Genomic DNA, 14,416 nt, shown 5'->3' on the forward strand with positions numbered 1-14,416 from the left:
TCCCAAAGTGCTGGGATTAAAGGCTGAGCCACCGAGCCAGGCCATTTCTTTTTTTTATTATTAAAATTTTTTTTGTTGAAACAGGTCTCACAATGTTACCCAGGCTGGTCCCAAACTTCTAGGCTCCCACCTTGGCATCCCAAAGTGCTGGGATTACAGGCGTGAGCCACCATTGTCTTTAAAATATTTTAAAAAGAGAAATCCAGCCAGGTGCCGTGGCTCAAGCCTGTAATTCCAGCACATTGGAAGGCCAAGGTGAGAGGATTGCCTGTGTCCAGGGCTTCGAGAGCAGCCTGGGCAACTTGGTGAGATCTTGTCTCTACAATAAATTTTAAAAACTTAGCCAGGTGTGGTGGCACATGCCTGTAGTTTCAGCTCCTTGGAAGGCTGAGGTGGAAGGATTGCCTGAGCCCAGAGGTGGAGGCTGCAGTGGCCATGAGCATGCCACTGCACTCCAGACTGGGCAACAGAGTGAGGCTCCAACTCAAAAAACAAAAAAATGAAATCCCAAGAGCTCTCCAAATGCAGTTACTGCCCCAGACTGCCAGGCCCTCCATTTTTTTTTTTTTTTTGAGTTAGAGTCTCACTCTGCTACCCAGACTGGAGCGCAGTGGCATGCCACTGCAGCATCAACTTGCTGGGCTCAGGCAATTCTTCCACCTCAGCCTTCTAAGTAACTGGAACTATAGGCATGCACCACCATGTCCGGCTAATTTTTTTTGTATTTATTGTAAAGATGAGGTCTTTCCATATTGCCCAGGCTAGTCTCAAGCCCGTGGGCTCAGGCAATCCTCTCACCTCTGCCTCCCAAAGTGTTGGGATTACAGGCATGAGCCACTACCCAACTTCTTCATGTTTTTTGCCAACATTTGGCAGTATTAAGACTTTTAATCTTGATAAATATTGCAAGTAAAACATTGTGTCTTGTAGTTTAAACTTGAATTTCCCTGATAAATGGTGAGGTTGAGTGTCTTTTGATCTGTGAGTTCCTGTGTTGCCTCTTGAAGAACTGCCTGTTTTGTGTATGTTGCCCTTTTGTCTGTTGGGTTGTCTGTTCTCTTTTCATGGGTCCATGTGTCTTTCCAGATCCTCAGTGCCTGCTGACCAATGGCAAGCTGCCACTCTGGGCAAAGCGACTGGTGAGTCTTCCAGGAAAGTGGGACACCCAGGGGCTTGTGAGGAAGGGGCCCTCCCCAACTTTTATTTCTTCTGGGAACCCTGTTCCCCTCCCATGTCTCTCCTTTCCCAGGAGAACCCCTGTTACCCTTCCAGTCTCAGCTAGACAGCCTTTTGTTCACACAACAATGCCCCATGCCAAGCTTTGTTCTGGCTGTTGGAGACAGAACAGTGAACAAGGCAGACAGACATCTCCCTTCACGGGCTCACTGTGTGGCCAGGGACAACGTCCACATTAAATAAGCAAATGACATAGGAGGTTGGGAGCTGGAACGTGCTGTGGAGGGAAGAGGATCAAGATGGAACATGAGGACTGTGGGGGGTGGCAGTTTTAGGTAAACAGAAAAGACCTCACTGGGAAGATGCTATCCGAGCAGGGTTGAAGACAGTGAGACACACAGACACGGGGGAAGAACGTTCTAGGCAGATCAGCCTGCATGTGCAAAGGCGGGACTGTGCTTAGCATGTTCAAGGAAGAGCAGGGAGGCTGAGCTGCCTGGGTTGGAGTGAATGAAGGGCAAGTGCGGGGAGAAGGGCTGGGAGAGGTCGCAGGGCCGGCAGGTGTGGGGCACATGGGCTGTGTTGTGCTCCCTCGCACTCGTCCTCACGCTGCTTGCTTTTGCTCCCCAGGAGCACTGAGTGAGGGAGCCAAGGAGGGCTGTGAGCAGGAGACTGGACTGAGGCAGGATGTGTTAGCAGGCTCCTGTGGCTGCATGTGGGAAACAGACTGAGGGAGAGCAGGGAGGAGGCTGGTGTGATGATGCAGGCGGGGGAGATGGTGTTAAGAGTGAATGGAGGAGCCGGGCTCAGTGGCTTAGCCTGTCATCCCACGCCTTGGGAGGCCGAGGTGAGTGGATGGCCTGAGCCTGCGGGCTCGAGACCCACCTGGGCAACTGGGCGAGGCCTCATCTCTACAATAAATCAAAATGAGCCAGGCGTGGTAGCGCGCACCTGTCATTCCAGCTACTTGGAAGGCTGAGGCGGAAGGATCGCCGGGGCCCAGCAGGTCGAGGCTGCGGTGATCAGGTTCGGCCACTGCACTCCAGTCTGGGCGACAGAGCGAGACTCCAACTCAAAAAAAAAAAATGAAGAAAAAAATAATAAAAGAGAGAGAGAAAAGTTCAGCCTGGAGATATATATCTGGGAGTTATTTCTATTTCTGAATCCGGAAGTTGTTTCTCTCTCTCTCTCTCTCTCTTTTTCTTTTTTTAAAGTCGGAGTCTCACCTCACTCTGCCATCCAGCTGGAGTGCAATGGCACATTCACAGCCATTTCAGCCTCAACCTACTGGGCTCAGGTGGTCCTTCCACCTCAGCCTTCCAAGTAGCTGGAACCATAGGCGCATGCCACCATGCCTGGCTATTTTTAAAAATTTATTGTAGAGGCCGGGCTCGGTAGCTCAGCCTGTAATCCCGCGCCTTGGGAGGCCGAGATGAGTGAATTGCCTGAGCCCACGGGTTCAAGACCTGCCTAGACAACTTGGTGAGACCTCATCTCTACAATAAATCAAAAAAAATTAGCCAGGCGTGGTATTGTGCGCCTTGTAGTTCCAGCTACTTGGAAGGCTGAGGCGGAAGGATCACCGGAGCCCATCAGGTTAAGGCTGCGGTGGCCGGGAGCGTGCCACTGCACTCCAGTCTGGGTGACAGAGTGAGACTCCAACTCAAAAAAAAAATTTATTGTAGAGATGAGGTCTCACCAATTTGCCCAGGCTGGTCTTGAACCCATGGGCTTAGGTAATCCTTTCACCTCCACCTTCCAAAACACTGGGACTATAGGCATGAGCCATGCACCCAGCTCGGAAGTTGTTTCTGAGTCCAGTAGTTGTTTCTCAATCTGGAAGGTTTTTTTTGTTGTTTTTTTTTCGTTGGAGTCTCACTCTGTCGCCCAAACTGGAGTGCAGTGGCCACTCCCAGCCACCGCAGCCTCGACCTACTGGGCTCTGGCGATCCTTCCGCCTCAGCCTTCCGAGTAGCCGGAATTACAGGTGTGCGCTACCACGCCTGGCTGATTTTTGATTTATTGTAGAGATGAGGTCTCGCTAAGTTGCCCAGGCAGGTCTCGAACCTGTGGGCTCAGGCAATCCACTCACCTCAGCCTCCCAAAGACGCGGGATTACAGGCTGAGCCACCGAGCCCGGCCGGAAGTTGTTTTTTTTTTAATGGTGTTTAAAGCCCAGAGACTAGATGGGGTCTGTGCAGTGTCCATGGTCCTTGTTATAGTTGGTGCATGCTTAGCTGACCACCTGACTGTCCCATGTCCTTCTTCAAGTTAGGAGACGATGATGTGGCAGATGGCTCAGCCCTCCATGCCAAGCGCAGCTACCAGCCACATGGCCGCTGGGCTGAGCGGGCTGACCAGGAACCCCTCAAGACCATTCTGGATACCCAGGACCTGGACTGCTACTTTACCCCCATGAAGCCTGAGAACCTGGAGAACTCTGTTCTGGATACAGTGGAGCCGCAGAGCCTGGAGAGCCTTCTGAGCGAGGTACATCCTAGCCAGCCAGCAGCACCTGCATTGTACTATCCACCCAGAACTCGGGGCCTCAGTGCTCCAGTTTTGAAAACAGGGCCAACTTCCACTCCATGGAAGGATCATGTGAGATGGTGAAGGACAGGAGGGTGAACCCAGACGTGGTATTCAGCAAGACTTCCCAGAAAGGGGGGCAGACAGGGAGGCTTTGGGAAGTGCGTCTGGGGTTAAGAGCTTAGGGCCTAGAGCAGGCCTGAATCTGAGTAGGGGGCATTTGAGTAGGTAGAGCCCTGACACCACGCCCTTCTGGCTGTGTGGCCTGGAGTAAGGGGCTTGCCTTTCTGGGCTTCACCTTTTTTTTTTTTCAATGGTCATAACGTTCTCCTCTGCCCTAGATGGCTTTTATGGAATCCAGTGCTAAGAACAGGCCCTAGGCCCTTAGAGGTGCCAAGCAACTTTAGCTCTCACTCTGCTATTTTCCAAACAAAATTGTTTTATTCTATTACATATTTTTTCTTCTATCCTGTGAAATAATATGCTTACAGCAATGTCCACAGATCTTAGGTATACAGCTTGATGAATTACCTGTGTAATTCATATGTATCCACCACCAGGAAAAAGCATAAAGCATCTTCTACCTCCCAAAATGCCTCTTTGTTCCCCTCTGCCACTGTTCCCCACCCTATATAACCAATATTCTGACCTCACATGGATTGGTTTGCCTGTTCTTGAATGCTCTACAAATAGACCCTTAGAGGGTTGGGCCCCTTGTCATTTTTGGAGCCATACCTACTTCTGATCTCTAGGAGGACTGACAATGCAGGGGAGTACAGGATGAGCTCATGGGACTCATGGCACGTGGCACAGGCCTGGGCTCACTGTGTCCAGTGGTGGGGCTGCCGGCATCATTGTGCCATTACTGGCCCTGGGAGCTGCGGCTGCTTCAGAATGATTGTGCTGTCTTCACGCCATAGGCAGAGAGTCCCCAGAAGGATGGCTGTGGGCATCCCTCCTTCCTGCCCCGACAGAGGGAGTCATCTGAGGCCAATGAGCTTGTTATCTACGCCCTGCAGGCAGAAATGACAGTCACAGGGACAGCCAGGTAGGTGGTCTTTACACTAAAGCGAGCCTTAGTTGGAAAGGGAAAGCCCCAGCCGAAAAGTACACCCTGGAAGAACTGCTGTCTTCCCAGTGGGACTGTGGGAATGTGGATGGGTGTGGCCTAGATGACACAGGAGCCCAGCCCTGTGGCCTCAGTTTCCCTGGTTCCAGGTGGGGTGCAGGGAGTTTCAGGGAGAAGAGGCATTTGGAGAAGGCAGGAGAGGCTGAAGCAGTGCTCCCAGTAGGAGCAGGGTGCGGCTGCCTGGGGGTTCTGGATGGGCGGCCAGTTGTTCCCTCGCCAGTGTATGTTACTGTTCCCTCACTCACTCCCACTGGCATTGCAGCAAGTACTGTGAAGAGGAGGCAGAGGCAGGGCCTGGAGACCAGCAGGGCAACTCCTACCTCAGAATCTCCTCCGTCAGCCCAAAGGATCAGAGCCTCCCTGAGGGTAAGTGAGGGCTAGGCAGGGACCCTGTGGAAGTCTGCCCATTCAGCCTGGCCCCTTTCTGGGCACTGACTGAGGGTGACTTTGACCCCGTCCTGCTGAAGTTCAGAGTCTGTCGCCGAAGACAGACATGGTCCCTTCTGTTTCCTGAGGATTCTGGAGCCCAACTCTGCCACCTTCTTGATGTGGAACTTCTCTTGTCCATAAAGTGGGGGTTGGGTGCTGTGGTCATTCCCATTCTCCCGATGAGGAAACTGAAGCCCAGAGAAGCTGAGCCATTTGCCTTGGCTCACCTGAAGGGCCCCAGCTGTGGGTCCCTGACCCTAGGCTCTGCTCCTTCAGACTCAGAGGAGTTGGAGGCTGACTTGGAGTGCAGCTTCGCCACCAGCCATTCCTCCCCACCACGGTCTGATCCCGACCCTCAGTTTGCCTTGACGATGCCCCTCACACCAGGTAAGCAGCAGCCAGTCACGCAGGGAGGGCCGTGAAGGGACCTGGCTTAGAGATGATCACATACGCACTGGCCCCACTTCAGCCCTGAATGTGACACCGAACTTCAGCAGGAGCCTTTCCTTCTCAGCGTGGTGGCAACAGTGTGTGATGGGCAGGTCCAAGCTTTCTCTGTTGTCAGGTGGTGTCTGCTGTGACTCATGGTGTTGGTGGCTTCTCTCTCCCCTCCCTCCCTCCCCCCTCACCTCTCTGTAGGATGCTCAGGGACCACAGAAGAAGAGTTGTCGCGTTCTGAGGGGCTGAGCCTGCCCAGCAGCTCCCTGCCCCAGACCCCGGAGCAGGAGAAGTTCCTCCGCCACCACTTTGAGACACTGACTGAAACCCACCCTGAAGGTAGGGCCCTGCCCTTTGATGAGCCCTGCCTGGGCTGTCCGTCCAGTGCTGAGCTGTGTGGGTGTCTCCTGGCAGGGTGGGGCAGGAGGGCGGGGTGGGAGAGCATACCTCTTCTCGTAGGGACTGAGTTGCACAGATCTTCTTCTCCCTGCACCATTTGCTCCTGAGATGGAGATTTCTGGGGATCCACTTGCTGACCTGCGTCCCTGCCCAAGTCTGGGGCTGGTTGACTGGAGGGATGCTGAGGGTCCCTTCGGCGTCTTCCCCTAGAGCTCTTCCATGGGTCACTGAGAGATGTGGAGGTCTCTGAGGACAAGGACTATTACTTCAACCCTCGACTCAGCATCTCAGCCCAGTTCCTCTCAAGCCTCCGGAAGACATCCAGGTAGGAGCCCTCGTCCCACCCTCCAGCTCCCTAAGCACTGCCCGCCCGCCACCCCCCGCCCACAGGGCTGTGTCCCTCGGGCACCTCAGGGCTGGCTGAGTGAGTGTCCCTGTCCTGCCTGGTTTCTTCCCCACAGGTTCACCCACACCCTCCCTCACCGGCAGCCCCAGCACCCTGTGAAGTCTCTGGAGGTCAAGCCCACAGACCAAGGCGGAAGCCAGCCCAGAGCAGAGACCCTGAGAGCAGGTACTGGCTACGCCTCCCCAGATGGGACCCACGTGAGTATTGGGGTGCTACCTTCCTCAGGACACAGGGCTGGGAGCCAGGAGGCCTTGTCCTCACCTCACAGTTTGCTTGCAGGTCCTCTCTGGGGAGAAGGCTGAGGAGACCCTGGAGGCCTGGTGCCCGCCGAGTAAGTTCTCCCAGCCCTGCAGGAACAGCGTTGGGTTTCTCAGCAGGCAGCCCTAGATGCCCAGCTGAGCTGTGGGGGGTGTCTGTTCAGACCCTACACCCCCGGGGCGGGACCCTATCTGTGCTGCTGCGGTGTGAGAGCGCCATCTGCTTCCTTTACAGGCCTGGTACCTTGTACCCCTTCCTCCTCAGTGCTACCCACAGACAGGAAGCCTCCAGTGCCCACGTCTGTTCCCGCCCGAGGCCTGGCTCAGGGTGTCCATGCTCCCTCGACCTGTTCCTACATGGAAGCCACTGCCGGCTCCTGTGCCCAGATGTCACGCAGCATCTCCTTCGGGGACAGTGAGGACCCTGTTGTGGCTGAGCTGGCCACGCCCCTCCATAGGCCATCGTCCTTGGGGGAGCTGGCCTCCCTGGCTCAGGAGCTCCAGGCCGTCACCACCACAGCAACATCCAATCTGAACGGCGAGGGCCAAAAGCCTGCCTGGCACTCCTGTGGCAACCACGAGGCCCGGGCCAACCTGAGGCTCTCGCTGTCAAGTGTCTGTGACGGGCTCCTGCTGCCCTCACCCCCGCTGGAGCCACCCATCATGGGTGCCTGGTCCCAGGAACCCATGGACTCCCAGCCCAGGGTCACAGTCACAGCTGCCAGCTTCCCAATCCCTAGCCCTGTGGATGTGTGCCCCCCAAGGCTCCCAGGCCCTGAGCCCCCCGACTCCCCTGCCCATGCCAACAGCCTCCAGCCTCTGGAGGCCGGACCTGGTGTCCCTGGTCGCACTGCCTCCCTCCCGGAGCCCACCCCTGGTGAGTATACCCTTGGAGCAAGGGACTGTCCCCTACGCTCATCCAGCGTGCTAGTGACTCAGCTTCAAAAGTGGAGGGAGGACACCTTGGAGGACCCAGCCACAGGAGCCGTGCCATTCATTCATTCATTCGTTTGCTTACTTAAATATTTGATGAGCATTTTGTACATGTTGGGCTTTGTTCTGAGCCCTGGGGACATGGTGGTAAATAGGACTGTAGACGATTGACATCTTTTTTTTTTTTTGAGTTGGAGTCTCACTCTGTCGCCTGGACTGGAGTGCAGTGGCTGCTCCCAGCCACCACAACCTCGACCTGCTGGGCTTCGGCAATCCTTCCGCCTCAGCCTTCTGAGTAGCCAGAATTACAGGCATGTGCTACTATGCCCGGCTGATTTTTTTTAATTTATTGTAGAGATGAGGTCTCGCTGCCCAGGCGGGTGATTGACATCTTTGTTTGTTTGTTTTGAGTTGGAGTCTCACTCTATAACCCAGACTGGAGTGCAATGGCCGCTCCCGGCCACCACAGCCTCGACCTGCTGGGCTCCGGCAATCCTTCCGCCTCAGCCTTCCGAGTAGCTGGAACTACAGGCGCACGCTACCACGCCTGGCTAATTTTTGATTTATTGTAGAGATGAGGCCTCGCCAAGTTGCCCGGGCGGGTCTCAAACTCGCGGGCTCAGGCAATCCACTCACCTTGGCCTCCCAAAGTGCTGGGGTTACAGGCTGAGCCACCGAGCCAGCCTGACGATTGACATCTTAATGGGGGCAGTACCTAGACAAACTCTATAAGGAAACCATCAAAGTGACATGAAGTGACACGTCCTAAGGAGAGAAATAAGAGAAGGGGGATAGGGAGTGTGAGTGGGAGACAGTGGCTGCAATTTTAAACAGGATGATGAGAAAAGGCTTCAGGGAGAAGGTTACACTTGAGCAGAAACCTGCAGGAGGGACGGAGCCTTGGGGACTGAGAGAAGTGTTCCAGGAAGGGACAACACTGGGAATTAGCCCAGCCACCCTCGTCTTTCAGGCCAGCTCGAAATTGGCTGTGCCTCCCTCTTTCCCTCCTCGCTACCCCCAGAGGCACTCGGTCTGACCCAGGGCAGCCCTGCACACTGGAGCAGACACCGAGTGCCGGCTGAGGTCCTGCCGCCAGCACCCCTCGAGCTGAGCAACGTGGAGAACATCTTGCACCGGCTGCAGAGGGCCTTCCAAGAAGCCCTTGACCTTTACCATGTGGTAAGCCACATCCAGGGTCTGGGGAAAGGGACCGCCTGGCTGGGTGGACCCTGACAAGGCTTGCATCCCTCGCAGCTGGTCTCCAGCGGCCAGGCGGACTCCGAGCAGCAGAAGGCACAGACCAAGCTGGCCTCCGCCTTCCTGTGGATCCGCAGCCAGCTGGAGGCCAAGGACTGGCCGGTCGGGACTGCTGTGGCCCCAGCCCAGGCCCTGCCCAGCCCAGGCGCCCCCTCCCCACCTACACTGTGCCCCCTGGCCAGCTCAGACTTGCGTGCCCTGCTGGAACACTACTCGGAGCTGCTGGTCCAGGCTGTGCGGAAGAAGGTGCGGGGGGATTGAAGGCCAGCAGCCCCCCGCCACCACAGCCCGCGACCTCTGAAGAAACAGATGTTTTAAGTGAATAAACTGACAGCTTGAAGGACTAGTTCCTGGTGCCTGTTTGGGTCCATCCACAAAACCTTCGGGTAGATGCAGGGAGGGGAAGGATAGAAGATGACGCTCAGGAGGACCAGCCCAGGGGACTCACAGTTGCTCCAGTGCCAGGCCCTGTTCCAGGATTCTGTCCTTGGAGAACATGGGACAAACATGCCCGAGAAGTTTGAGAACTGCGATAATGATAACCCAGGCCCAGGTCACCCACATGGCCCATTGTGCTGCCCCAGAGGGGAGAGGGAGTCGTATGTGGTCCTTGCCCAGCAGGGCCGGTGGTACTCCAGGGAAGAATGCCCTTTTCCCTGCCCCCACCAGTGCCCAAGAACCCCCTTGGAGCTGCTGTGATTGCCATGTGCCTGACCTTGCCCATCAGTCCATGCATGGCCATACTGGATCCTGCCGGGTCCAGGCTGCTTTTGTCCCCATCTGCAACAGAGGAAACCGAGGAAGGACAAACAGGCTTGCCCCTCGACAGTCCTAGCAGCAAGCCCCGGCCACGCAGCAGCTGGGACCAAGTAATTCCTCCAGCAGGAGATCAGCATCCCATGAGCTCCCAGCACTGGTGCCAGCTCTCCCAGGAGGCAGGCATCTAGCCACGTGTATGTCTGCTAAGAAGGCCCCTCTTAGGATCAAACATCCCCTCTGTCCCAGGTCCCCATAAAAAGGAAGCCAGAGCCGGGTGCGGTGGCTCATGCCTCCAATCCCATCACTTTGGGAGGCCAAGGCAGAAGGACTGCTTGAGACCAGGAGTTCAAGACCAGCCTGGGCAACATAGTGGGAACTTGTCTGTAACCACCCAAAAAGCAGAGGGAGGCCAGCAGGGACTTTCCTAAAGCACAGTCCCACCACATGGCCCTCCATGGTTTGTGAGTTCTCTGCTGCATTTAATGGTCATGGCCCACCAGAAAAGGAAACAAAACAAAACAGGCTCAGGGAGACCCAGTTTCCTGCCTGGGTCCCCAGAGCTGCGACTTGAACCCAAGTTAGCTTGGTGGCAGAGCTGGACCCTTCAACATGAAGCACTGCTCTCTGCTGCTATAACATGACACATACTGCTCTCTGCTGCTATAACATGACACATCAGGACCAATCTTGCAGTTGTTCAAAAATCCTAGCCGAGCTCGGTGGCTCAGCCTGTAATCCCACACCTTTGGGAGGCTGAGGTGAGTGGATTGCCTGAGCCCACGGGTTCAAGACCCGACTAGGTAGGCGAGACCTCATCTCTACAATAAATCAAAAAGTTAGCCGGGCGTGGTAGCGTGCGCCTGTAGTTCCAGCTACTCGGAAGGCCGAGGCGGAAGGATCACCGGAGCCCAGCAGGTCGAGGCTGCGGTGGCCAGGAGCGGCCACTGCACTTCAGTCTGGGCAACAGAGTGAGACTCCAACTCAAAAAATATATATATATCCTGCCAGCTCCCAGGCACCTTTCACTGACCTACACATCAGGGGTAGAGGGGAGAACAGGTCAGGCAGCTTGTCTGTCCTCATGGCCACTCACCTTCTAGGGAGCAATAGAGACCAGAATTAGAGCTTCCTTTGTATAATTTTAAACAGACTAGGGAGATTTGCTGTGCTGGTGGAGTGTCAGGGAAAGCTTTTCTGAAGCAATATCTGCTTGATAGAGGACATCTCAGGAACAGCCAGTGGAGAGGCCTATGAGTGGGTGGGTGGGGCGGGATCAAGCATGGTATGCGTAAGCAACAGTCAAGCCAGATGGCGGGAATGGAGTAAGCCAGGGGAGGGCAGATGATGTAGGAGTAATGGGGGGTCCCACCAGGTAGGCCCTTGTTGCCTCTCCCTGCCGCAGGGAGCCCAGGTGGCCCAGGACTTGTCAGAGGCTCGCTCCAGGCCCACAGACCACCCCACAAGACTAGAAGCCCACCTGCCTATTTTGGCCACTGTTATCCAAGATCCCTGGGCAAAGTCTGCCAAGGTTTGCCCAACACAACGTTTGGGGTCCAGCCCCACCCCTAACACCCAAGAAACCACCTTGGGCCTCTGTCCCTCATGGATGTTGGCTACTCTTTTTTTTTTTTTCGAGTTGGAGTCTCACTCTGTCGCCCAGACTGAGGTGCAGTGTCCGCTCCCGGCCACCGCAGCCTCAACCTGCTGGGCTCCGGCGATCCTTCCGCCTCGGCCTTCCGAGTAGCTGGAACTACAGGTGCGTGCTACCACGCCCAGCTAATCTTTTGATTTATTGTAGAGATGAGGGCTCACCAAGTTGCCAGGCGGGTCTTGAACCCGCGGGCTCAGGCAATCCACTCACCTCAGCCTCCCAAGGCATAGGATTACAGGCTGAGCCACCGAGCCCAGCTGGCTACTCTTGATTATGTCATGGGCTTGGCTTCTTTCTCTCTTGCTCTGTCACTGTAAGTCAGTTTTACTTTCCAGCTTAGAACCTCACAGTTGCAACATGGCTGCTGTTGCACCCAACAGTACACCTTCATCCAACTAGGAGCAAAGACATGAAGCAGGTACCCACCAGGGCAGCAGGAAAGACATACAAATTATATCCATAGGTTTGCCCTTCAGATCATTCACACACAACAGGAATGGAGATCGCTCTGATTTGCTTAGAACATTTCTCCTGTCCTGGTCATGTTGCTGCTCAAACAAAATTGGGTTCACCAAACAGGTCTGGTAGAGAGGATCCAGCATATCTGTCACTCCCCTCTTCCAAATGTCAAGCTCTTCAGCCCTGGAAGGATCATACTTTCACCCTAGACAAGACACCTGGTTAAAAAACAACTACCAGTACGCTGGGCCAAGTGGCTCATGCCTGTAGTCCCAGTACTTTAAGAGGTTGAGGCAGGAAGACTGCTTGAGCCCAGGAGTTTGAGACCAGCCTGGGCAACATAGCAAGACCTCATCTCTCATCTTTACAAAAAATTTAAAAATTAGCCAGGCATCGTGGCGCACTCCTATAGCGCCAGCTACATGGGAGGCTGAGGCCACCTTACCGTCCAACATTGAGCATTTCTGGTCCGTATTTCAAACTCTTCAGACTCTTCCCCCATGACCCACCACCTGCTACCCCCACCCAGTGCAAACATGGGCTAGATCCCTGTGTCCCCACCCTTCCTCTGGAGCAAGACAATTTCGGCACAGACGCCCTCTCCTGTTTCCTCAGACAGCTGCTGTGATTTGAATAACCAAGCGGGCTGTTGGATGTCCTGTGGTGACTGATTTGCCTGGCAAACAGACCCTTAAGTCCTTTGCCTAGCTGGCACTCCAGGGAGACACTCAGCCCCCCTGGGGCCATGTCTTCTCTCCCCTAAGCCCATCTCCCCTTCTTGAGCCTCCTTGGTGGTCCTAGGGTTTGTCTGCTCCTGAAGCTGGTCAGTTCCCTCAGGAACCTGATGCGGAAGGTAGAATGGCAGGGCAGAGGTAACGAGTTGGCTAAATCTGCTCCCTGGGCCAGCCAGGAAATTTGCATGAAGAGAATGAGGTTCCTCCAAGGCTTTCCCCTCCCTTTCCACCTGGGGCAGTCGTCCTGGGGCTGAGGTCTGACAGCAGGTGAAGACAGCCCTTGTGTAGCGCCGTCTCACCATTCCTGAGGTGATGCCCCGTGCCTTCCTGGTCAGGAGTCGGCGTCCACAGCCACCCAATTGGGGCCGCCTGCCTGACCAGCTCCGGGGAGATGCCTATATCCCAGGTGAGCCACTCACTGGGCCTGGAGGTAAGGGTCTGGGAAGACACAGAGCATCACCACCAGTTCTCTCCTCAGACTGCAGCAGCCTTGGGGGGCTACAGGCACACCAGTCTTCCACCCTCAGGGACTCCTGGACAGTGGTGAGTCTGGCCCACAAACCCAGCTCCGTCTCACCCCTGCATGCTCTTAACTGAAACTGACCACTCCTTACTGCCCAGGCCCATTTGCACTTGCCCTCCAGTCTCAGGACTTTCTACCCATTGTTCTCTCTGCTGGGAATGCTTCTCCTTTCCTAGCAGTGAGCCCCGTTAGATCTCATCCCAAGCACCAGGATGGGCAGCTGCAGTACCTGCATCCAGAGATCTCTCCGTCCAGGGAAGAAGAACAGAGTTCAACTCAACAAGTTGATGATTTGTTTTATGTCAGAATAAGGGACAAAGTGATAGGTGTGAGATGGGGAATGGGGGATCTTGGAGCCTCTCAGAAGGAATATCTCAGCTGTGCAAGCATTGAAAGAAGAGCACTAGCCAGACTCTGAATGTGCTCAAGATTATTTCAGTATTTTTTAATAATTTTTTTAAAAGTTAATTTTTAATAGAGATGGGCTCTTGCTATGTTGCCCAGGCTAGTCTCAAACTTCTGGGCTCAAGTAATCCTCCCACCTCAGCCACCCAAAGTGCTGCGATTACTGGTGTGAGCCACTGTACCCAGGCTTTATAACTTAAAAAGTTTTTTTAAAGATTATTTTGCTGGGCGCGGTGGCTCATGCCTATAATCCCAGCACTTTAGGAGGCTAAGGTGAGAAGATTGCCTGAGCTCACAGGTTCGAGACCAGCCCGGGCAAACTGGTGTGACCTCATCTCTGCAATAAATCAAAAAGTTAGCCAGGCGTGGTGGCACATGCCTGTAGTTCCAGCTACTTAGAAGGCTGAGGCGGAAGGATTGCCTGAACCCAGCAGGTCGAGGCTGCAGTGGCCATGAGCGTGCCCCTGCACTCCAGCCTGGGTGACAGAGTGAGACTACAACTCAAAAAAAAAAAAAAAAAGATTATTTCAGTTTTTATTCAGAACCAGGCACTATTCTAAGCACTGAGAAGTAGGAGTCAAACAAATTCACTCTTTTATGCAGCTTGTGTTCTGGTGGGGATTGGGGGTATAAACAGTAAAATTAGCAAAGTATATATTACATTGGAAGATGATACTTGCTATGGAGAAATATCAAGTAAGGTGAGGATGATGGGGGATGAAAGTTGTTGGATTTGGAGATAAAATTAGTGCAGAATTTTAAAGAGGTCGTAGGTGGGTGATGTCTGTTACGTGTTTATAAAGAAAAGTCAAAGAGACAAGGGTACCTGCATTAATGAACATTTGTATGCTTAATCCTGAATTGTATCCTACATCTTTATTTGTTTATTTTTATTGTTTTGAGTTGGAGTCCCGCTCTGTCACTCAGACTGG

At 54.3% G+C, this 14,416-nt stretch overlaps 3 protein-coding genes across 3 annotated transcripts in view; 2 read left to right on the forward strand and 1 right to left on the reverse strand.

Moving 5' to 3' along the window:
* WDR62 (WD repeat domain 62) overlaps positions 1-9,214 on the forward strand; it is a 52,057-nt gene extending 42,843 nt beyond the window's left edge. The window contains exons 21-32 of the mRNA XM_021706761.1: positions 1,087-1,139; positions 3,448-3,666; positions 4,626-4,753; positions 5,097-5,200; positions 5,540-5,650; positions 5,903-6,040; positions 6,311-6,425; positions 6,562-6,703; positions 6,786-6,828; positions 6,978-7,640; positions 8,718-8,875; positions 8,951-9,214. Coding sequence (XP_021562436.1) covers positions 1,087-1,139; positions 3,448-3,666; positions 4,626-4,753; positions 5,097-5,200; positions 5,540-5,650; positions 5,903-6,040; positions 6,311-6,425; positions 6,562-6,703; positions 6,786-6,828; positions 6,978-7,640; positions 8,718-8,875; positions 8,951-9,214 — 2,138 coding nt within the window. The remainder of the gene's footprint in view (positions 1-1,086; positions 1,140-3,447; positions 3,667-4,625; positions 4,754-5,096; positions 5,201-5,539; positions 5,651-5,902; positions 6,041-6,310; positions 6,426-6,561; positions 6,704-6,785; positions 6,829-6,977; positions 7,641-8,717; positions 8,876-8,950) is intronic.
* Positions 1-14,416, reverse strand: part of POLR2I (RNA polymerase II subunit I) — a 19,697-nt gene that overhangs the window by 2,686 nt on the left and 2,595 nt on the right. The window lies entirely within an intron of this gene.
* The window catches only part of OVOL3 (ovo like zinc finger 3), a 2,744-nt gene continuing 1,196 nt past the window's right edge, over positions 12,869-14,416 (forward strand). Inside the window, exons 1-3 of the mRNA XM_021706766.1 lie at positions 12,869-12,962; positions 13,035-13,096; positions 13,752-13,757. Of these exons, the coding sequence (XP_021562441.1) occupies positions 12,869-12,962; positions 13,035-13,096; positions 13,752-13,757 (162 nt within the window). The remainder of the gene's footprint in view (positions 12,963-13,034; positions 13,097-13,751; positions 13,758-14,416) is intronic.

The sequence above is a fragment of the Carlito syrichta genome, unplaced genomic scaffold (genome assembly GCF_000164805.1).
Source record: "Carlito syrichta isolate Samal-C Ts95f unplaced genomic scaffold, Tarsius_syrichta-2.0.1 Scaffold315987, whole genome shotgun sequence".
NCBI classification, from domain to species: domain Eukaryota; kingdom Metazoa; phylum Chordata; class Mammalia; order Primates; family Tarsiidae; genus Carlito; species Carlito syrichta.